Consider the following 23,187-nt stretch of genomic DNA (forward strand, 5'->3'; position numbering starts at 1 on the left):
ACGATATTATTATATAAAAATGATAATAAATTATTGTCGTAATCATGGCTTCATATATACACATTAAAGCTTTGTTTTGACTTTCTTTTGGCATATCACTTTTTATTTAATGTTCATTGCAAGCCGTCTTTCATGTCTAGAATATACAAATTAAGGCGGCTAAAAACACATTTTGTTGGTCCTTCAAAGGTTTAACTATATGCTCTGTTTTGTCACGATAAGAGAAAGTTATTTAATCTTTATTCTTCCTTTTGATTTAGGTCCCTGATCTGAGATAAATGGCGGATTTCCGTATTTCATGGCGGCAGATCTCACTTGGCGTAAAATCCAGCAACATCTGGAAGCCACCGGGCTTCCTGTCCAGGCTGTTCTCTGTCCCTCCTACTCCCGGTTTATTAAATAAATATATGAATAAATAGATGTTACAGCAGCAGAATCATCCAGTCACCAGAGGGAAGCTCTGAGAAGAATAAAGGCAGACACTACTACGGTCTTACCGGAAATAAAATTATCTCACCTTCAAAATAAAGCAAAAAAAAAAAATTGTATCGTTTGGTCCGCATTGTAACGCAAAACAATTAAGTGCACCATAGGCCCCAAACACATCTTTCTGTTATTTGGTATAGAAGTTGAATTTCCTATGAGTGTTGAGTTTAAAGGACTGTGGACTAGAGTATTTTTAATATAACATTTTAGAGAGAAAGTTTTGAAATGACCAAAGTCAGTAACAGTCTTTTGTGGTGACATTTTCTTTATTTGGCTGAGTGTGTAAACAACGAACAACACAATAAAAATCTGACTTATAAACAAGAAAAGAAAGGAAAATTATATGCTTTCATAGCAGTGATAACATTAAAGCTACCTGTCTGGACAAATATCATTACGGCTTACCTCTCAGCTAACTGACTTTTTTAAATACAATAATGCCAATTTTCCATCCTATATAACAGATATCGTTGCGATACAAAATGGAGGGGGATAAACATTGACACTTACCCCAGTCCTGCAACTGTGCTTTAACATCAAATAAATCCATCTTGTCATAGCTGGGCTTGCTTGTATTTATAAAGGCATTAGTGTCTACTTCAAGCTGTTTCATAACCAGTTTTTTAAAAAATCACAGTACCTAACATATTACAGAAAGTAATCCAGTCGTACCATAGAAAAATGAATACAACTGGGAAATAGGTGGGAAGCGATTTAATCATTTCTAATTCGCCATAAACGTTTTCAATCGCCAAACGTTTATTATTATCGCAAATTCTTCTGTCGGTGTAATTTTAATTAATATCTTAGGGGGTTCTTGTTTTATTGTGAAAAATCTAACCGGAAGTTAAGTGTTCCGAGAACCTCTTCCTTGACGCTTCTGATTCAACGTGTTTGGCTACATCGCGTTGCGCTGATGCTCTGCGTGCTGTGTGGACTCATCATCCCCATCCACTCTCCAGCGGCAGCAGCATCACTGTCCCATCCGTAGCCCATAAACTGCCCCGCTCGTCCGGCGTGAATCCGCTGACGAAGCACCGCCCGGCTAAACTTGCCCGCCCGGCGCATGGAAGCTCCATCACAATGGCAGAGGATTTGGGGGTGCCTCTGTTGTATATCAACAACAGGTCGCATGGATAATTCCCCCACAATCCTCCCGTATCATCTCTTGTTTGGGATGATTAGAGCGCCGCTGTCGGCTTGATGTGGCAGGAGAGCCGTGCAGGAGTGGGGCTGCTCGTCCTGGCTGTCGACTGAGAGGATAAAACGGCGTGGAGCAGGTGCGTTCATGGTGCTTTTCGGCTAAATTTTAAAGATGTGCAGGTAGGTAGGTCGTGCACGACTCTAAGCAGTCCCAGATATTACTGAGTCCATCGACATTTAAGTTGTGTAATCGGATAATTCCAGTCAAGCTTGTGTTATCTCCGAGATACGTGGGGTCGGTGCTGTGACATTTGGCGTCATCATGTTGTGACATTAGAGGGGATATGTGGTCACAGTCTGCTCTTAACATGGTGGTCCATTCAGAAACTGGAGCTAATAGTAGGAGCTCTGTATTTCCTGCTGCAGTTAAGCTCTTTTTTATTGGTTGATTTAATTGTAGTTTTTATATTCTACAGGCCAGCTACACAGTTGAAAGGATGTACTGTTTGCAGTGGTATTAGCAGTAGATTACTTTAAAAGTAATCTTTTATGCATACACGTCATCATAATACTACATAGTCCATTTGCAGATACCAGACTGTAAATCTAAAGCTAGTTTTGCATGTTCTCTCATCCTGGATGTCCTTTGGGTGCTCTGGTACATCCTTTCACTTCACTAGCATGCAACACTGCACAAATTAGGAGCAGGTCCCCTGCCATTTAAAATAGATTGAATGGTTAGAATGGTACAAAGATAGAATTTACCTTCTATTAGTAGAAGTCTGGTATCAGGCTAATACTGACAAACGAACATAATATCCATGTGGGAGTTCCACTGTGAATGCTCTTTTCCTGATACTGTTACATGAGTCTAATTTTCCACAGTGGGGTATTTTAGGAAACTGTGTCACATCAGGGGACTGGTTTGGGAAGTTCAGAACATGGACAGCAAGAGAGTTCAGACCGAGTGGAGCTCATGGGTGAATGAATCTAGTCAGGGTTTTTTTTTTTTTTTAAACAGACAGAGGGGCGGACTGTTGGGAAGTTACTCAAGCGCTGCTTGGCAGGTGTTCCTGAGCAAAGTGTCGACAAATGCTGCCACATTTGTGAGAGGGGAGCAGAGGACAGACAGGCTGAGGGGACTTTGAACAGGCAGGAATAATCCAGGTATGACAATAACGAACCCTTGTTTCACTGACTAATGGATAGTGTTTAATGCTTATCATCAGCCTTTTAAAGCTCCTGTCCAAGCCATTATGAAACAGACTGAATATAGCTTTGATTTTGTGTGTGACCTACAAATGGAAACAAAACCATCAGTGACAAGCTTGATCATTTTCAGATTATTAATTTAACCACAGCCACAGGGTAGGCATGAAACAATGTGAGGTTACAGCATGACGCTCAATTAGCCTGTGTTTGTATACTCAGCCATAAAGATTCACAGAGAGTGAGGTGGCTAACTGTTTCAAGATAGAAAAATGAGATTGTTTTTATCAAGCAAAAAAAATTGATCATGAAAGAGATTAAATGAAACACTTTATCCATACAGGAGGCACAAAAGTCAATGCAAACCAAAAGTTAATCACAGAAGCTTTAAAGTGACAGTTCAGTACATTTGATATGGGGCTATCTGAGGTACTATCAGTCATGCCAGTAAGCGTAGTGCCTTTAAGGAGAGATTGGCTTAAGTTTGTCTAGCTATGAGCTATACAAACAGGGTGGTTTGCACAATATAATTTAGCTTATTTTGAGAAAAAGCAAGATAAAATCAATGTCAGAATAAATATTAGCTGTAAAAAAACAGTGCTTGGTTTTTCTGCTGACAAGTCGGCTTAACTGGCCAGCAGCCTGTGGTTTAACTTTGGGGGAAGTGGCACCTAAACTTTGCTCTAGTTTCATCTGTTAAATGCATTTTTTTTTCTTTTTAGAGTTTTAGCATAACTCACCAAGGTTATAAAAGTTTTGGGTTTTTCAGTAGTTTTTATTTGTATTTCATTTTTGCCTTTTGTTTTACATTCAGTTTAGTTTTAATATGTTTTTTCCTGCGTGTGTGCTGCGTGACTGCTGTGGTGCATGTCCACTCCAGCTTGCACCACTACAGCTGTCATACCAGGCGTGTGTGCTGCATGTTGGCTGCGTCTCCCTGCTGTCACAGCCCTGTCTCTCTTCATAAAGTTTACCTCTGCAAACCTCCTCACAAGTGATTTGATGTATTGTATAGCCTAACCAAGCTGGGGAAATTTCAAAACAAAAGCATTCTGTTGAAACAAGGTGAGTTTCACCATAGAAATGCTAAACGGGTCTTTTCGTTTGTAAAGCAGAAACTAGAAGTGTAACCGTGCTGTTTATCTTGCCTGTGACATATTTTACCAATGTGGGCATACATGTCCACTAAAACAAGATAAATACGGCTCTCTAGTAGGGATGTCCCCACTGATTTCTATTCATGCATGATGAATTAGAAGTTGAGCTGTGACGCAGCTGTTATGCAGCTGCCATGCACCCAGTCTGAAACATCAGTATAAGTATTAAACTTGACCCTAATTTTCACTTTCAGTGCATCTCTACTAACTTTAGGACTTTAATGCCTTTTTGTATGTACATAAGTGGGGTTTATTTAAGTGTGACACTAACGACTTAATTATGTCACAGATGAAGAGTTTAGACAGAAAAAGCTTAAAATTCAGTTTTTGGAAGAGCTGCTGCTTGTTGGATTTTGCTTGAAGTTACACTTAAACTTTGCTTTAATTCTGCTTGTTTCAATGCAGATATTTTTGTTGTTTTAGTATCACTTAGCATTAATGGTACTGGCCATTTAAGGTCTAAACTTTGCATTGGCAGGTGTATTATTGGTGCTTTTGAGGTTGCTTAACTTGTTTGAGGCTTGTGATGAAATTCGTTTTGGAAGTGCTTCTTGCTGATTATTTTTTACTGTGATTTTTCTGTGGTTTTACTCATTTTTTTAGATTTTATTTGCTTACCACACTTTGCACCCTTAACAGGGCATATCACGACCTCTCTTGCCATGTTTTGTGATAATCTTAGCGTCTTAGAGCTTAGAAATCACTATGTAGGTGTATTATTGGCACTGCCAGTGAATGATTACAGTTGTCTGAATTTAGCATAATCCCACCCTGTACCAAAGCTCGGTTATATTCCTGTCACTAATCTCAGTCAGAGAGATGTTTTAACTCTAATCTGTCCTGCTGATATGTGAAAGTGTAATCTGACTGAAAGAAGCACTTTGTCTCTGTCTCTCTCCCAGGTGTCGTGTGGCTGGGGGGCTCAGCAGGATGGAAATAGATGCCCGTTTTCGTTACTATTTCCAGCACCCGTGGTCGCGTCTCATTGTGGCCTACCTCGTCACCTTCTTCAACTTCCTCATCTTTGCCGAGGACCCCGTCTCTCACAGTCAGACGGAGGCCCACATGATCGTCGTTGGCAACTGCTTCTCCTTCCTGTTCAACAAGTACCCCGGCCTCGGATGGAACATCCTGAAAGTAGTGTGCTGGATCCTCGCCATTATCTCTGGCTTGCTAGCTGGGAAGTTTATATTCCACCGCCAGCTATTTGGTAAGTCATGCACATGACAATGCAGAGGAATGTGCAGAGTAATGGATCTTGTGACAGGAGGGAACTGTTCCTCCAGACTTGTCTGTGTTTTGACTGTTCATCATTGAGAAGCACATCTCACTCATACTCCAGATTTTATGAATTGCACTGCAGTTAAGGCCACTGTCTAGTTGGAAAAATCAGCTGTCATCGTTGTATCCATGCTCCTGCATCATGGCTCAAATAGGGCAACAACTTACAGCTGTTTTAATTAATGTCTTAATTTACTTTTTGTTCAACCAACACTCAAAACCTTATGATTTTTAGTCACAAATGTAAAGCAGAAACTGTATACTGACCCAAAAATATATATAAAAAACTTGAATTATTTGATTCAATAAAGGTTCAGCATCCCTAAAGGCCATTAATACTCGCTAAACTTGGTGGCACTCCCCTTCCCCTATGTATTCTCTGCATTCCAGTCATGTGTCTAAGTTTTAGGGTATCAGTGTTGTACATTCTGGCCTTTGGATTTACAGTGACAGTATTATAAGGGATGCAGACAACTGGGTGACAGTAAATAATCATTGTCACCCTTGCTATAGCCAGCACATGATTTTCTTTTAACCCTCTGAGACAGACGACAACAAAAACCTCAGATTATATAAGCTCAATACCTTTTTTGTTTGGCTCCATTTTCAATATTTTCTGCTATTATTGTTTACTGTGTGTCACACATAAAAATCTTTGACTTTTAGTTTCGGTTTAGTTTTTTCTTTTGTCTTTATCATCCCATAACTCTTAAGTAACATCACTGCACCACACTAGGGATGTTCTGATACCCTTTTTTTCCTTCCCAAAATGATACCGATACCAAGGTGTTGGGTATCAGCCGATACAGAGTACTGATCTGATACCAGCATGAACTTTCTGGAATGACTGTGCAGACTAGAAAATTATTTTAGACCTATATTTGACTCAGAACATAGCTAAACATATCAAATCTTAATGTACAGCATCGTGACCCTAAAGTTGTTTGTCTGCTGATTATTGACAGGGTCTAACATTAACGGTTGCCCAAATGCCCGGGGCAACTTCAAAAATTATTTTAAATCCGTATATTATTACGCTCGGCGGAGGAGCGTGTGTGAGAGAAGAGAGCAGAGGAAGTCCGCCAGTGGTGCGTCTCTTCAGTAAGCTCATTCATTGAGGTGTGCTGTCGTGTTTAATCTGAAGCTTCACATTTCTTCGTTTTAACTTTTTCTCCAACCACATCCTGCCGTTGCTCTCTCACACCCATATCTTTTGACAATTATGCCAATGCGCGTCATCAACAAGCATAACACACACAGATCACACGTGGAGATAACGTCATATCTTGTGAAATTTGTTCAAACGTGGGTGTTTTATTTGATCTTTAATGCACTATTGATCATAAATATTGTCAAAAGAGCAGAAATATAAAACCAAAGCTCCAAATTGAGGCAGGGTGAAACAATGTGTCTGGAGAGCTGCAGGTGTGAGGCAGGGCTGGTTTTAGTCATTTGGAGGGCCAGGGAAAAGACCAATATGAGGCCCTTCTCTCTTTTACTAAAGGATTAATAATGAGTGGAAAAAAAGTAGAAAGCATCTCTTTTATGTTAATAAAGTCACAGAACTCCAGTAAATGCCCCAATGTGAGATATAAATACCCAAATAGCCGACCATAATTCATCATTTTCTTTGAAAAGCATCTCATAGCTCAAACTCAGCACATTCTAATATCTTAAAAAAAACTTTAGGCCAGGTGGAACTTTTGTAACGCTGGTGTTGGGCCAAAGACTGGTATCTCCAAAATGACCACTTTTCAGGGAATGAAAAGTTTATAATTATAAAAATGATATAAATATGATTTATAAAAACAAATTAAAATCATGAAAAATTGAGATACAAGGTTTTAGCCTGTCAGTGATAAATAAAATAAATATATAGTCATTATCAGTGACATATTTTGGTTCTTCTGACTCTATACAGACACTTGTATCCCATTTAACCTCATAACTATCCACCAATCCACTGTTTTATTTCATTTCAACTACAGATTAACTGATCTTTTATCAACCTTACATTCCCGGTTTGTATTGTGGCTCTTGCTAAAGTATTTTTTAGGCAATGTGGCTCTTTGGTAAAATAAGGTTGAGTACCACTGGTCTAACTGTTACAGTTACAGGGTGGAACTGTGAAATAGCACTTTAAAGGGGCACTATATAGTTTTGGGGAAGACATTTTTAATCAAACAAGAAAAATCTTAATTGGTTGGTTTGGTTTGCACGTGTTGGCAAAAATTCCTTCAGTTTCATGATGAATAAACCAAATAAAACCTCTCTAGTGTTTTTCTGACCTCATTTTCCTCTAAGAATAGTTGGTTTCATCAGTTACAAAAAAAATATTTCTGAGTTTGTATTATTACCTTATTAGTTTTGTAAATATGAAATTCCTGACTTTGAATTTCTTCAGAAAACAACCTGGTGTGGTTTCACATTGCACTGATCTGTACAAAGTTAAATACAGTTTTCAGTGGGCTAACACATAGCTAATAAATACAGTTTTCTTTAGAAAGAAGTGTTGTGTATTGCTTTCCACAGTTGACAGGCAATGGATTTTAGTTCTAAGCATGTTGTGAGCAAAATATATGCACTTGACAGCCAGAAAAAGTACTTCCTAAACAGAGCAAGTAGGAATTTAGATGGGGCAAGTAGATTTGGGAAGCATATTATATTGCATCCGCATATTATATTTGATTCCATTTGCCATGTGTATGCATAAATTTTGGTTGTTTCTCAAGTTCTTGTGTATCTCATTATCTGGGTATAAAAAAGCTGGTTTCCAACAACTCACTAATCTTTCAAAATATCTTGAAAACAACAAAAATTTACACACTGTCACAAAATGTAAACCAGTATAGAGGATAGAAGGCATGAAGTGGAGATAAAAGTGGCATATAACCACTCAACCAGAGAGTGCTAGCACTGCCAACATTCTGTTTACCCACAGACGTTCTGATCCACGTGGGTTTAAATACATTAGACAGCACCTCATGGTGCTCCACCATGGAACATTGTGAGTCCCCAATGCTTCTCCTGTAATGACGAGTCAGCGTTTTTCTATCAAAAACACGTTACATTTATGACAGTTCCTATTTCCCCATCAACAATGCATTCTTGCAGGATTCTTCTTCGCCTAAAATGAACTGTGAGCTAATGTTTTTCCACTCATTGGTTTCTCCAGTCATTTATTTTATTACCTCAAAATAACAACATCCTTCACCACCATCTGCTCCATGTTTATAGGGATTATTATCTCACTTCCTTCACCTCTCACACCTCTGTGATGTGTTTCCTCTTACTTATCACTCACTCTCCATCTTTCTCACCTCTCCGTTCAACCTGAACCTTCAGTCTCTTGTCGCTCTCTTGACAACCAAACTCTTTCCACAGCACTCACCTCTCATAACAAAGGCTGTGACTCCAATCTCATCAGCCCTTCATTTGTTTATACAGTGCAGCAGTTCACAGTGCTTTTTTATTCAGCTCACGCATTTCATTTCCTACTCACTTCACAACTCACTTAGCCCCGGATATTATTGGCCACCCTGGCTTATCTCCATGGGACGAACCATTAATGACTGTAATTTGAGGGCACAGAATTGGAGAGGGAGACAGAGAGAGGGGGGTAGTTCTTTGAGTGAGCTTCTCCTCAAAGTATAAATAGAAAGCCAAAAGTGCACAATGGCATGATACTCTCTGCAAATACAGGATCTTCACTAAGAAACACAATAGATATATTCACACAAGTAAACCACAGTCAGTAGGGCTATATTCCATTGCAAGTTACCATCATTCAGTTGATTATTTCTTGACTTAGGGTTGAAAACAAAGTTTATCTTCCTTTGGGTCAAGGTCCCTCATGAGTTAACAGTAAGCATGCAGAGTCATCATGTAGCTCTGTGACTGAGATGAAGAAGTAAGTTAAATAAAAATGCATCTTAAATGAAATAACTAGCCTAATATTTTTACATCTGTGATTTCAAGCTGATCTGCAAAATTACCTTACATCTAAGCAAAATGAAAGCGCTACTTAAAGCATTAATTTAGATCGATGTTTTGACATTTCATTGATCCGATTGGATCATTAATCAACCAATGGATGTATCGCTATACATCGGTGAGTCATTACACCTCTAAAATTACTCACTTCATGTGTGATAATATGTTAATATTGTCAATCTTCAAGAAAATTTACTCAAGGATAGATGATGTTTAATACAATTTTTTAGATATAAATCATAATGCCAGAAAAAAGGTGTGGCTAGATATCTTAGCATATTCAATAAGTTTAGAGTGGGGGCCACCTCCTGAAAAGCATCTATATGAGGGGGCCAGTGCTGTGAAGAGTATTTGCTCCCCTTCCTGATTTCTTTCCTAATCCTAACCCTTTTGCGTCTCTGTCACACTTAAATGTTTCAGAACATCAAACAAATTTTAACATTAGATGACAAGGAAGTCAGGTTTTAAATGATGACTTCACTTATTAAGGAAAGAAGCCAAACCTACCTGGCCCTATGTGAAAAAGTCATTGTTGCCTAAACCTAACCAATGCTTGTACTACCCTCCAACAACTGCTAGCAAGAATTTGTGATAACTGGCAGTGAATCCTTTACATCGCTATGGAGGAATTTTGGCCCACTCGTCTTTGCAGAATTGTTTTAATCCAGCAACACTGGAGGGTTTTCCAGCATGAAAGGCCCATTTAAGGTAATGCCACAACATCTCAATCAGATTTAAGTCCAGACTTAGACTTAGCCGCTCCAAAACCTTATTTTTTTTAGTCCATTCAGAGGTGGACTTGCTGGTGTGTTTGGGATCATTGTCCTGCTGCAAGTGTGTTTGATCTTGGGGTTTATGAACTGATGGCTGGACATTCTCCTTCAGGGTTTTCTGGTACAGAGCAGAATTCATGGTTCCATCAATTACAACAAGCGGTCCTGGTCCCTCTGGTCACGCCATAAGGAATATTCACTTAAAAGAAAACAATGGATACAGCAGGGTGCATATGCACACTAGAATCACTTACAGCACAAACCTGGAAGTGCCTTTTTCACAGAATTTCTCTCTTATTAAGAGAAATTTATCAATGAAAACCAGATGTTGATTTTTTGTTTAGTAAGCATGCCGTATGAGGTGATGTTTTTATTGAACAGAGTCCTCAATTCAAAACTAGAGCAAGGCCGTGGATGTGGGCGGCAATGAGCAGTGCTGGTCGTATTGTAACTTCATGTAAATGGTGAGTTTGGGGGGTTTTCCATTTTTCAAAATGGTCAATTTTTGAATTAATATTGATATTTCAGTGCAGAAATTATATATAATGTATCTTTAAGGGGCCACAAAAAGGACTTCGGGAGCCTTATTTGGCCCCAGGGCCTCCAGTAGAATAGCCTGGAGCTACGGTATTAATCATATTAATGTTTCTCGTTGATTTTTATTATTGTGTGCCAGTAAAATATAAAACTTTCACAGACAGTTCATCTGAGAAAGATGCACACTAAAACTTTCAAAATAAAATCAGATTTAACTTCTGGGTTTCTCTCCTTTTATGCCCATAGCAGCCAATGACACAGAGGTATTCTTTGCAGCATGAGATGGTGCATTTTCATGCATGAAGATAAATTTTCTATGGAAGGCACTGTTCTTCTTTTTGTGCCATGGAAGACAGTGGTCAGTCAGAATCTCTGTATACTTTGCCAAGGTCATTTTCCAGCCCAAAACATGACTGTGCTCCCTCCTTGCTGACATCGCAGCGTTGTTGGGACATGGTGGCCATTCACCAACCATCCACTACTCCATCCATCTGGACCATCCGGGGTTGCATGGCACTCATAAGTAAGCAAGACCGTTTGAAAAATTAGTCTTCATGTATTTCTGAGCCCAAACTTCTGTTTGGGAGTAGGGTAAGGGTTAGGATACCAAAAGTTAAAAAACCTGACCTGCAAAACCTGATTACAAAATGTTTCATAATATCATGTAATCATAATTCATATCAGATATCACTGATCCACATTAGCTTTGCATTGAAAGTAGGCACTGCCAGTGTAAAATGTGCCATCATTGGACACCAGCCCTACATTTACTCAAAAGCCTTCTTTTCTTCTTATCAATAAACAGAAATGTAAATCAGTCTATGGTCATGACTTCCTGGTGCCTCTGCTATTAAGCTCTGTTTAATAAGATTATTTCCTTTGCAAACATGAGAGTGATATTGATCTTCTCATTGATCTTTTACAGCAGATCCGACAGCTGACCTTTATTTAAGATATCTGCCTCCAGCACAGGCAGAGGGAATTTGATTAAAAAAAAAAAAAAGAAAGATCTGTTGTGTTGTCATCTGTTGTTCCTTTCCAGGAAAAAGCGTCTGCTACTTGTAGATAATCTGATGAGCATGGTGGCTCAATTGATAACTTTTTAGAGTCTGTGGATTACCAAAGTGAGGTGTAGACACGGTTCCTGGAAAGAGGAGTGATTATGCAGAATAAAAATCTTAACTGAGCCACTGAATCTTTCTGATTTGCTTGACTCATTAAATGAACAGGATTGTGTAGCCCTGGATTGTTGTCTATACATTTCAGGGTAAAAAGATGAAAACAGTGCTGCTCATCCTGCCAGGTACACCTAATATGCCTCGACAAGCCTCTGAACAGATGGTTTGTGTCTCTTTTAATTGGGCGACCGTTGTGATTATGTTTATGCTTGCATGTGTGTTGGTGAATAGGTCTGTGTTTTTAGGAGTAGAGATGAAGAGGATCTGCGTTAGAGAGGAAAACAGAGGCTGGTGTGGAGAGCTGTGTCCTGCACAACATTTCAGTGAAGTTATTATGTAATCACAGCCCAGGTAGGGCATAAGAGCTCTACTATAGAAGCAGGCCCACTGTAAAATTTATCATGTCACATAGGCCCACATGGCCCACCTACTGCACATCATGATGTCTGCACTGATGTGTAGGCGAGCAGTGGGAGCACTTCTGGATACAAACACAGGCTGTGCAAAGGTTTAAGGACCTTTAAAACACTCTGTGACTGTGGAGAGTATTTTTTTCTGAGGTACAATTCTGACAAGGTGTTTTTGATGTTATTTTAAAATGATAATATGTTGCATAACTGGCATCATTGAAGCTCAGGCTATTTGCAGCAACTACAAATCAGTTTGTCACAAACACTAAAACATTGCCAGTATGATTTATTATTCGCGTTGGCAAAGAAAATATGAGTATTTCACAGTAATTATACCTCATCCTTCCTTTTGGGCTTTACCTTGTTCATGTATTTGCCACAATAAGCAATTTCCCCCCTCGGAATCACACACAAACATTAATCCAGTCGTCGCAGAGCACTTTTCTTTGCCATCCGGTCGTGTTTTTCCAGTCATGTTCGTGTTGAGAGTGGGCAGAGGTGCACACAGCATTGTTCTCTGTTTGCCTCTGTTAGATAAAAAAGGGAAAAAAAGCAGAATAAACCATTTGATGATGAATAGCTTGTGACAGATTATGTGATTTAAGACTACATTTGAGGTTCAAGGAACAACCTATGCTGTTCCATTCAGCCACTCAAGGCTATGTGTGCTCTCTAATGGAGTGGGCGCTAGCCAATGACTTCTGGTCATTCAGAGGGAGACTGGCTGTCGTTATGCATTTGTATTAAATCTTAGGTCATGCAGGGTTTGGGAGATGTCTATTTCACTTTAAGATGGGTTTGTTTAGGGATTAGATTAATACAGATTTTTTTTTATTTGAAAAATGTACTTTCAGAGGACTTTGCAGCAGTTCATAAGGATGCTTCCACCATAGTAGACCAGCCTCTATCATCAGGTTGTCACTATAAGGTTCTCCTTGCCAAGAAGAACAGTTACAGAAATGTCTTTATTCCTTCAACCATAAGCATCTTAAATAAACAATACTCCTACCACTTCTACCACTACTCATACAAGGCCAATTTATGACATTTATGAAGGCACAATAAAAATCCTATTCCTTATTAAAAAAAATAAAAAATAATGTTTTCTGAGGATTATTAGATTCTGTTATTTGTGTATTAAAACTGTCTATAAGTCAGTTATTCATGATTGAAAATTCCCTATTCCCTATCCCCTTACAAACTCACATATGGAGGTCACTCACAAAGAGGCATAGATTGATTTCAAAATAACCTCTAAAAACATCCTAGATTTAATGTGGCACATGTCAATCAATTGTTAAGTCAAGAGGAAGTGAAAGCTGACAACATCCATGAGATCGACTAAACAAGAGCTCACAGGTCAAATGATGTGGAAAGAAAATGTTTAAAACTCTAACATTGATTCCAGTAACTTATGGGACTCTAGCTATGAAGCAGAGCTGCACAAAATAAATATGACTAATTTTGATCAATATTGAGATCAAAGTTATTAAGCACAATCTACTTTAATTCAAAGGACATAACTACAAAAGAATATGGACGTCCAACCAGGTTGTTTATTGTAAGGTGTGACTCAACCTAAAATAAAATGCAACAGCTGTTTGGGGTAAAATGTAAGATCAATCTCTGACTATGTGCTACTTCCAATTTTTGTTGTTGGCAGAAAGCTAGAACCCTCTCTTTTTGGCTTTTAGTGATTTTTTTTTGTTAGTTAGTTAGTTAGTTTGTTTGTTTGTTTTTTGCTTTTTGAAATGTAAAAAAAGTATAATACTTCCTCCAAAATACACTAAGAAAAAGTATGTGAACCCTTAGGGATTTCTTTGATTTCTGCATAAATTGGTCATAAAATGTGTTCTGATCTCCATCTAAGTCAGAACAATAGACAAACACCATCTGTTTAAACTAATACCACACAAAAAAATGACAAGTTTTCATGTTTTTATTGAACAAAACATGTAAACATTCACAGTGCAGGGTGGAAAAAGTATGTGAACCCCTAGGCTAATGAGTGGTTGACCCTCCTTTGGCAGCAATAATCTCAATCAAACGTTTCCTGTAGTTGCAGATCAGACCTGAACAAACGGTCAGGAGGAATTTTGGACCATTCCTCTTTACAAAACTGTTTTAGTGCAGCAATATTCTTGGGATGTCCAGTGTGAATCACTCTCTTGAGGTCATGCCACAGCATCTCAGTCGGGTTGAGGTCAGGACTCTGACTGGGCCACTCCAGAAGGCATATGTTCTTCTGTTGAAGCCATTCTGTTGTTGATTTACTTCTATGCTTTGGGTCGTTGTCCTGTTGCATCACCCATCCTCTGTTGAGCTTCAGTTGGTGGACAGATGGTCTTAAGTTTTCCTGCAAAATGTCTTGATAAACTTGGGAATTAATTTTTCCGTCAATGACAGCAATCCGTCCAGGGCCTGAGGCAGCAAAGCAGCTCCAAACCATACCAGTAACTTAATGAACTTAATGAATTGACACTTTTAGGAGAAAAAAACTTGACAATGTTAAATAGCACTAAAATACTTTTAAAATTGCAAAGGCATTTTAAATTTACATAATTAAATCATAGAACGATACCCAAATCCAATAAATTGTACTTTTTTTCTTCAAGATTTATTTTGTGCTGTTTGTGCCCTTAAAACAGTGGACAGAATTGGAAACAGGGACAAGAGAGCAGAGAGAGATATGCGGGAAAGGGCCATAGGCCGGATTCAAACCCTGGCCGCCCATGTACATGGGGTGCACCCTAAACCACTTCACCACCTGCTCTCCGATAAATTGAACTCTTTACTCTCTTTTTTTTTTAACTAAGAATTATTTGGCTTCTGGTTTGGTTCTTTGGTAAGTTAAATATTATAGTAATACATGATGATCTGTTGTTTGCACAACAAACTATTAACATGTGCCTCATAAACTCACTTCAAAGTACTCAGAACTTATTTCATAAAACCTTAATGAAAATAAACCTTAATTATTACTGTTTGCTCTGCTTTCACAACAATCCCTGAGTGCGTCTGCAGAGAGAAACTGATGTTAACTGATCGTCTGTTAGCTCTGAATCGATCCCTTGGGTTTTCTAAATATAACACATTTAGTGTGAAGTTACGTAATATCTAACAAACACCTCAAACACTTGTTTTTCCTCTCTGCAGTGGTGCATCTCCTCAGCACCACTAAAGCTTCATATCATGGTTCTACCTTTGCTGTAAATGTCGATCTCACAGCTCATCTCTCTAATGGAAAAAAATGACTTTGCAATCGCTTCTGCCTCTACTGCCTCACAGCTACATTACCATAATATATTCACCTATCTCCCTCCCTGGGTTCACCACTTCTAAAAGGTAAATTGAAGGGTAATTCAGAGTCGTGTGGAGCGGCATCCTAACTGGATTAAACCCTGCTTTGCATGATATTACTGACACTTACATTCAATCAAACTCTGACCGCTCGTCTCCGCTTGGATGATTTATGTGACGCCTCAGAAAAGTGTGAAGAGCGCCAGGAAAGGGGACAGAAATGAAAATGAAAACATACTTGTGTTCATCATAGAGCTGGGTTGTGTACGTGCATTAGCAGAGGGTGAGACATGTCATTGGTTGCTCCGTTGTTGAAGTCCCTGCCTCTCATCCCCCTTTCCCTGATCTTGATGATTGTAGCCTGCAGGATGCCATCTGGGTTCTGTCATATGTTGTTACTGTGCCACGCAAAGGCTGAGATGGCTTATGTACAGCTCTGTGTGGCTGCGGGTCAACGTGGAGTCAGTGAGTTTGTGTGGTACTGTGGGTGGGTGGCAGGAGAGAGACTCAGCATGCTTGCTCTGTGAGTGTGTGTGTGTGTGTGGCTGCGAGGTGTTTTATTGTCTCCATGTGTGTCTGTCTGAGATAATGTGTTGCTGTTAAGAGTGAATTAACGTTTCATCTTGTCATGCTAGTGTCAAATTAATTAGTCATTTGATTTATCATCAAGCAATTATTAAGCAACAGTTATGATAATGGGCTGATTGTTGAAGTCATTTATCATTGAATAATTATAAACATTTGCCACTTACTGTTTCTGCTTTGTCATTGCAGATAGAGTATTTCTGGTTTTAAGGATTCGATGACAGACAAAAATCCTTAATCCTTAGGGGAGGTTGTGTACATTTTACTCGCTTTTCATTCTTAATTTTTGATCATTTTGACGGTGTTCATGTATATATGTAAAATGTGAATTACGCTGTTTACAAGCAAAAGTTACACTCAAGCTGTTAAGCACAAAAGAACGCACCATTGAAACCCATTCAAACTGCAATTTTTTTTTATCTCACTTCTATTAAAGCATAATACATGCAGTTTATTTTATCTGGGGTGTTAATCTGCCGTGAAACAGCACTCTTCACCAGATGGTCTTATTTTGAACATAATTAGCATGTGAAAAAAAAACATGCTAAACATGCAAAAAAGTAATAATGCATACAAATCAATGATGCTGCTAAACATTGACATATCCCAGGCTGTAATAATTCAACACAAAAAAAATACTTTGCATGTAGTATATTGAAAATATTTAATTTTCTGTTTTTTTTTTTTTTTTTTTTTTTTTTATTGAAAAACATGGTGGCATCATGATAAAAAAAAACTGGCATTCAAAGGATTAAAGTCTTTAAAATAAACTAATATTGATATGACTAATAAGGTCCATTGTAGGTGAAAAAAGTAGCTCAATGAAAGTAAAATAAAATATGAATTTATAATATTTTTATAGCTGCCATATGAAAAGCACGTTTTTGCATTTCGCAGCTTGGGGGGATGTATGTGACATTGCACAAAAAAATTATAATGCATAAAAATCAGTGTTGCTGCTTATCATTGACATATCTCAACACAAAAAAATACTTTGCATGTAGTTTATTGAAAATAATTATTTTTTCTGTTTTTTTCATCAAGAAGTGACATCATGAGAAAAAATGGCATTCAAAGAGTTAAAATCATTGAAAAATAATGAATTTTTGATATCAATACTTAGGTCCGTTGTAGGAGAAAAAATAGCTAAGTAGCTAGTAACTAATATTAAAGGAATCCAAGGGTTCATTGAGATGGGACCTTTGCTTTCACGTACTGTGGGTTTTTTAAACAGAGCAGTTCCTTTCTTAAACGGTACAATCAATTATTCTGGAGTTCTAAGATACTATGTCAGTTAATGAGAAAGACAGATTACATACTCTTTTATACATTTGAATGCAAAACACTTTTATAGATCAGTTATGATTTTTAATACTCTGATAAAATAATCAAAATTTTATTAAGACCGGGCAATTAATTGAAACTTAGATTAAATCTAAAATGCATTTTAAATACCAGTTTGATATGTTTTGTAGCAGAGATGTTAAGCTCTACACACAATGCAAGCATTCAAGTATCATTTTTTTCTAGAATAGTTTGAAAAATCCTACTTTCCTTACGTTTGTATACGTTTTTGTCATTAAAACTAGAATGATTTAAAGTCATTCCTCGTCACAATACATCCCATTAACCCATTTGCAATGTGAGGCAAAATAATCGCAATTAGATTTTCTTTAAAACCATTCAGCCCTAGTGTTTATGTCACTTTTATCTCATCTTAATGTCCCTGTAAAGCGAAACTTTGTGTCGGAATAAAGTTGCTGTGATATGGAAACACTGAGATTCATGCTTGACTGAATTATTGATTTAGACTGTCAGAGAGTTTTTAACCACTTAAGTAGCTAGGTTTAGTTTGGGGAGGGCAAATGTAGCACCCCATGACGTCACCTGGCGCCCCCTTAAAGCTACAGCAAAAAAAGAAAAATCATGAGCAGTTCATGTCAGTACATTCTGTTGCTAGCTAATGTCATTGTCTTCACTGAAAATCAACATCCGGCTAAATGCTGTGTTTTTGTTTAGTGGGAGGTAAATTTGCGAAATCTACCAGCAACAGTGGTCTACTAGTCATAAAAGAACATCATAACATAGATTTGTGGCTAAAAAAGGGTAATTTTAATCCTCAACTTCTGTCTCTCTGCTCTGGCACAGAGTCAGACTGCTGCGCTCTGGTTCAGTTTAAGGTTCGGGGGCAGGCTAATTGCTGGAATGGTTGTCTATTTTTCACTTAAACAAAGCTCAGCAGGAACATGTATCTAACCTACTGAAGATGTGTTTTAGTCCATATTTTATTTCTCTTTAGTGCTGGATAATAAAAGAAGCAGACTGTGTCTTTGTCTCTCTCAAAGCAGAAACAATCGAATCCCTCTTCTCTGTTAGCGCTTCGATGCCAAATTTATGTGAAGTATCCACCAGTAGACACATCATATTCCTACCAAGTCTATCACGATAAAAGTCTCCACTGATAATTGGCACAGAAATCTTTTATTTTGAAGAGCGATAACAGAAAGTTGAGTGTTTTTAGCAGCATTTTAACAACATAGACTTCTCAAGAGAACCATAACTTCCCATAACTCAGAAAATGAGATATTTGGAATGCCTGAAGGGTTGAATACAGGTTTTACTTTTTTTTTTCTCTGTTTTTCTGTCATACCGTAAATGTGATTTTTGCGCGGTGGCTTCTTCAAAGGGACTTATTTAAAGTCGGAAACAGTAACTTTAATAAAACATTTTTTCCTTCTGTCTGGTGACTGTTCAGTGCCTGAAGTTTAACCCTGTTCTCAAACTATCAAAGAGAATCCACATACAGCACTGTGACCTAGGTTGATCTCTTCTGCTGATCTGCAGTTATCTGCAGAGTTACCATCCTCATTAATATTCAGCCTATACTGCCCTGTAGAGCTCCTTTATGTCATTCAGGCTGGTCTGTATAAGTTAGCCTCTGAGAATGGCCCCTTCCTCTGTGAATAATGTATGATTGCTCTGGAGTCAGAACAGCACTGTGCCCCTGCAGCATGAATTTTTAGCTCCTTTTTTTACTGCATGAAGCTGCAGTCCCATGGATGAGGATGTGATGAATGCATTTGTGTGCAGTGTGCGTATATGTGTGGTAGTATTGATCTCTGTGTGAGAGTCTGAATTACACTTCCTGTCTGCTGGAAGAGAGAGTGTGAAGATGTTTGCTCCTCAACATGTTCACTAAATTCACAAGAAAACACGTTAGTCACTACGTCTCACTTTAATTATCAGGGAAATACCAGGAATTGTTGGAATTCAAAAGGAAGCCAGCACATTTCTGCCAGCTTGCTTGCAGCAGATGAACCAGCTACTCTGCAAACACTGGTTTCATCATGAACTGTCAATGTGTTCCCCTATGTATGGATGCGATCTGCCTATAGACCAAAAAGTGTCTGCAGGTTGAAAGTCATCAATGGTGGAAAAACTGCAGAATTCTCAGGAATTTGTATATATTTAGACCCAGGGTTAAAGGAGACTGTGGGAGCTGGGAGGCAAAAACTGGGATCAGCTGTTCCGTTAGCTGATCACGGCTAGTCATATGACTACTGTGTCCTGTATGAAAAAAAGGCTGAGCTTTTTTATTCCGCCAGTGTGAGACCTCCTTCTGCAGTCTTTTTGGCTTCATTCCCCACTGCCCCTGCACAACCTGCAGGTGTGAGTAGACAAGGGGAGAATGTTTAAAGTGTCCCATCCAAGATGCTGCACTGGCTGCAAACAACTGGATCTGGCATTTTCCATCACAACAGCATGCACTTCAGATTTGTCCATTATCCATGTTTGACAAAAATGATGCCCGACAACTGTCATCAGCGCTTGTCTCATTATTTGTCGATGGGCCTGTGACCGTTAACAGGACAACCATTGTCCAGTGCTGATATTAGACAGATGCATTGTTGCATCATTAATGGCATCATTAAACCAATTTAGTGTAACACAACCTATAAGGCAAGCTTCAGTTGTTTGTACAATTATCAAGTTTTATTATGCTTTGAAACAAAGAAATATGTTTTCAGGTACACCATATCTCTTATGTCCCCATACAAAGCATTAGGGAAATGTAAACTTTTCAAAAACTTCTCAGAATGTGATTGGACGAAGGTTCTGTCTTTCACATTCACAACGGGCCAATCAGAGCAACAAGACAATTAGGATTGCAGACGTGTGCAGCACCAGTGATGATCTCAGCTCTACAGCCTTGCCCATAGTGTTTGAATAGCAGAGCTTATCAATGTCTAAAATTCATTCCTTTTGGGAAACGTGCAAACACATCTTTTCTGCTAAAAGAAACTTTTAGTGTGGCTCTTTACTCTTGTTTTAAAAAAGAAATATTATTGAGGTCTGATTAAACTAGGGATGCACAATATTGGATTTTTGCCAATACCCAATATGCCGATATTTTAAAACTAATTTTGGCCGATACTGAAATCGATACCAATATTTAATTACATTTTTTTCCACTGTAAAAAAACACCACTCCCATTCTGTTGCTGCTCACAGTACAACTTTACCCTGCCTGTATCTACCACCTCGTTCTCCTCCAATGATGCTGATTGGTCAGAAACATTTGAAGTTCAGAACAAACGATATGGATCAGAACTTTTCAAGATGGATTTGCCAGAATCTGGCCAGTCCATCTGCTTTACAAGGAAGGCATACCGTTGTTTAGCCATGAGTCATGCAAAATAAATGTCAATATGTATGTCAACAGATAGCATTTTGTATCACTTTTAAGTTTTGAAATACTAACAAAATTCCTTCCACTTCTAACAAAACCCACCTGCTATGCCTCACTCATCACTCGCCTTTTCACTTGTTTCTTCATAAGACATGAATGTTTGCTGTTCGGTCTCTCTGCCATAGTAAAGCTAATGTAGCACAGCCTGTGAAGCTCCTCTGCTAACAGGTAGCCAGGCAGTTGAAGGCAGTGCCACAGCTGGTTCCACATTATTGTGGTTCCGTGCAACTCATGCCAGAAATCTAATTCCCCCTCCTTGTTGCAAGTGAGACTTTAAGATGAATTAACTGTGACTTTTTAAACTGTGTTTTTAACACAGTTGACTTTTTTTTATCTAGGGCATCAGTTCCATTGTTTTACCAGCTAGCACCCTTCTGCATGTCTTGGCACCAAAATGCCAGTGCATGCTGCTGTGATATTCTGGCTTTCATTCACTGCAATGGAAGGAGTCGCAGAAGCGCTGTCCAATTTAATATACAGTCAGTAACTGCAGTGTGACAGAGCAACTAGGGGTTAAGGCAAACTAAGATAATTCTTCCCTATTCTTCTTTGTGCACAAAGAATAGGTTGAACATTTTTCCTCTCCAGAAAACATAAAGTCACATCATGTAAACCTGTTGATAATTTTTCAGTATCACAATATAAATGTGCTGTCTTGGATTTGGCTCCAGGTTCCTGAGCTTGCTTTAAAGACTAAAAGTGTTTGCACAGCTGACAGAGAGACAAAGGCACTCAGTCATGATGAGAGCTCACAAACAAAGGAACCCAAACTGCATATTTACCTGATATGTATGATTCCTTTGGTGTGGAGCCAAGCTATAAATAACAAAATGAAGAGATCAGGCCTCTCACTGGGACAGATACGATGCCCAGTATCCAGCTCTCTGAGCCTCAGCTTAACTTTCTGCATTCTCCCTGCAGAGGGAGTTCTGTTGTCACTTCCCAACGCTGATTTATTATCCGCACACTTAGTTACAGAGGAATACAGCTCTGGGGACGCTTGTGGCCCAAGTCATGGCTACTCCCTAAATCCCTCTGGTGATGCAGCGGTCCAGTAAATGTGTGATAAATGGGGATGCTAGTGAGAAGATGCTAGGATCCAGACAGTGCTAACGCTAAGGCTCATTGCACTCTGAGTTAGTGTTTGAAGGGGAATGTTCATTAGGATCCCTAAGGAGGGCAGGAGTGTTGTTCTGATGCTTCAAAACAAGCGAGCTGCTTATTAAAGCCTAAAATAGATTAAAAAGAGACAGGCTAAAAACAGCAAGGCTGCCCTGCAGAGAGCTAAATGTGTGTGAGTTAATGTCTGAAACACTGATTGATGCTGAAGGCTGCACCATTCATGTCTATGCGATCAATATGGATACATTAGTCTCCATGTAATGGAGGTAGATGCCCAGGATATTCGGGTTACTTTTGTGGCAAAAGCCTTCATTTGAAAATGCCTATTAAGTCATTTTCTCCCACAGAAGCTCAGGGGATGTTATCCAGCTGGCTCATAGAGTAATGAAGTGTTTTGACTGGTTAATTCACCGGGACAGAAAAAAAAAAAACAGTTAGCCCTCTGAGTCAAACAAGCCAGTGGAATTACTCCTAATATTTCTTTTATTTGACCTGAATCAAAATTGATTTGCTCTCAATCGAAACACTGACAAAAGATGACAAGAAGAGACAAAGCGATCAGCTCCATCCACCCCTGACTCTAAGATATTTTCTAAAACAGACTATGTTCAATAAAAACTGCATTTCAAAAGGCATATCCTGTAAACGCAAACTTACTTTTAGGATGAATTTAGCATAACAAGGGGGGAAAAGCTGTTAAAAGTTGCCTTTCTAGTTCACGCCAGAGATATATGATTTTTTTTTTTTAACCAACTAGTGTGAAGTGGCAAAAAGGCCAAGAAATGAGTCAAATTCATCACAGGGTCAATGTGTCACTAGGTATATGATAGGAGGCTGGTTTGCTGAGTAGAGTGTGGCTAAAGTTAGCAGCTTACGCTGACTGCCTTTGCTCCTCTTTGCAGATTGATATAGTGCTTATTGTGCTTACTTCTTACTTTGGTTGAGTTAAACGTGAGTGTAAAAGTTCAACAGCCCACAGTCTAGCATCAAGACCCACCACCACCCCCAAATCTTGACTGAAATTCCTTACATTTTTCAGTCATAACCAAATATTTCAATTGAAAAATGGGGCAATTTGAAGATGAGATGGAACAAAAGGTGTGAAGAATAGAGGAATGAGACATACCCTTCAAAATAAAAGCATATCATAGACTTGTGGCCACATATTTTGGTTCAAGCTACACATCCGTGACCAATGAAAAGTTTATTTATCGACTCTGCCAGTAAGTCCCAGCTCTCAGACAGTACTTACAGTAAGATGTG

General features: G+C 38.7%; 1 protein-coding gene across 3 annotated transcripts in view; it reads left to right on the forward strand.

Moving 5' to 3' along the window:
- Positions 1 to 23,187, forward strand: part of tmem117 (transmembrane protein 117) — a 114,762-nt gene that overhangs the window by 15,245 nt on the left and 76,330 nt on the right. The window contains exons 1-2 of one of the 3 annotated variants that reach the window (XM_041794995.1): positions 1,376 to 1,766; positions 4,898 to 5,205. In XM_041794995.1, the coding sequence (XP_041650929.1) occupies positions 4,926 to 5,205 (280 nt within the window). In that variant the 5' untranslated portion in view covers positions 1,376 to 1,766; positions 4,898 to 4,925. Of the gene's footprint in view, positions 1 to 1,375; positions 1,767 to 2,744; positions 2,797 to 4,897; positions 5,206 to 23,187 lie in introns of those variants that run through there. The other 2 variants (XM_041794996.1, XM_041794997.1) reach the window with 2 other exon arrangements.

This window comes from Cheilinus undulatus, linkage group 9 (genome assembly GCF_018320785.1).
Source record: "Cheilinus undulatus linkage group 9, ASM1832078v1, whole genome shotgun sequence".
Classification (NCBI taxonomy): domain Eukaryota; kingdom Metazoa; phylum Chordata; class Actinopteri; order Labriformes; family Labridae; genus Cheilinus; species Cheilinus undulatus.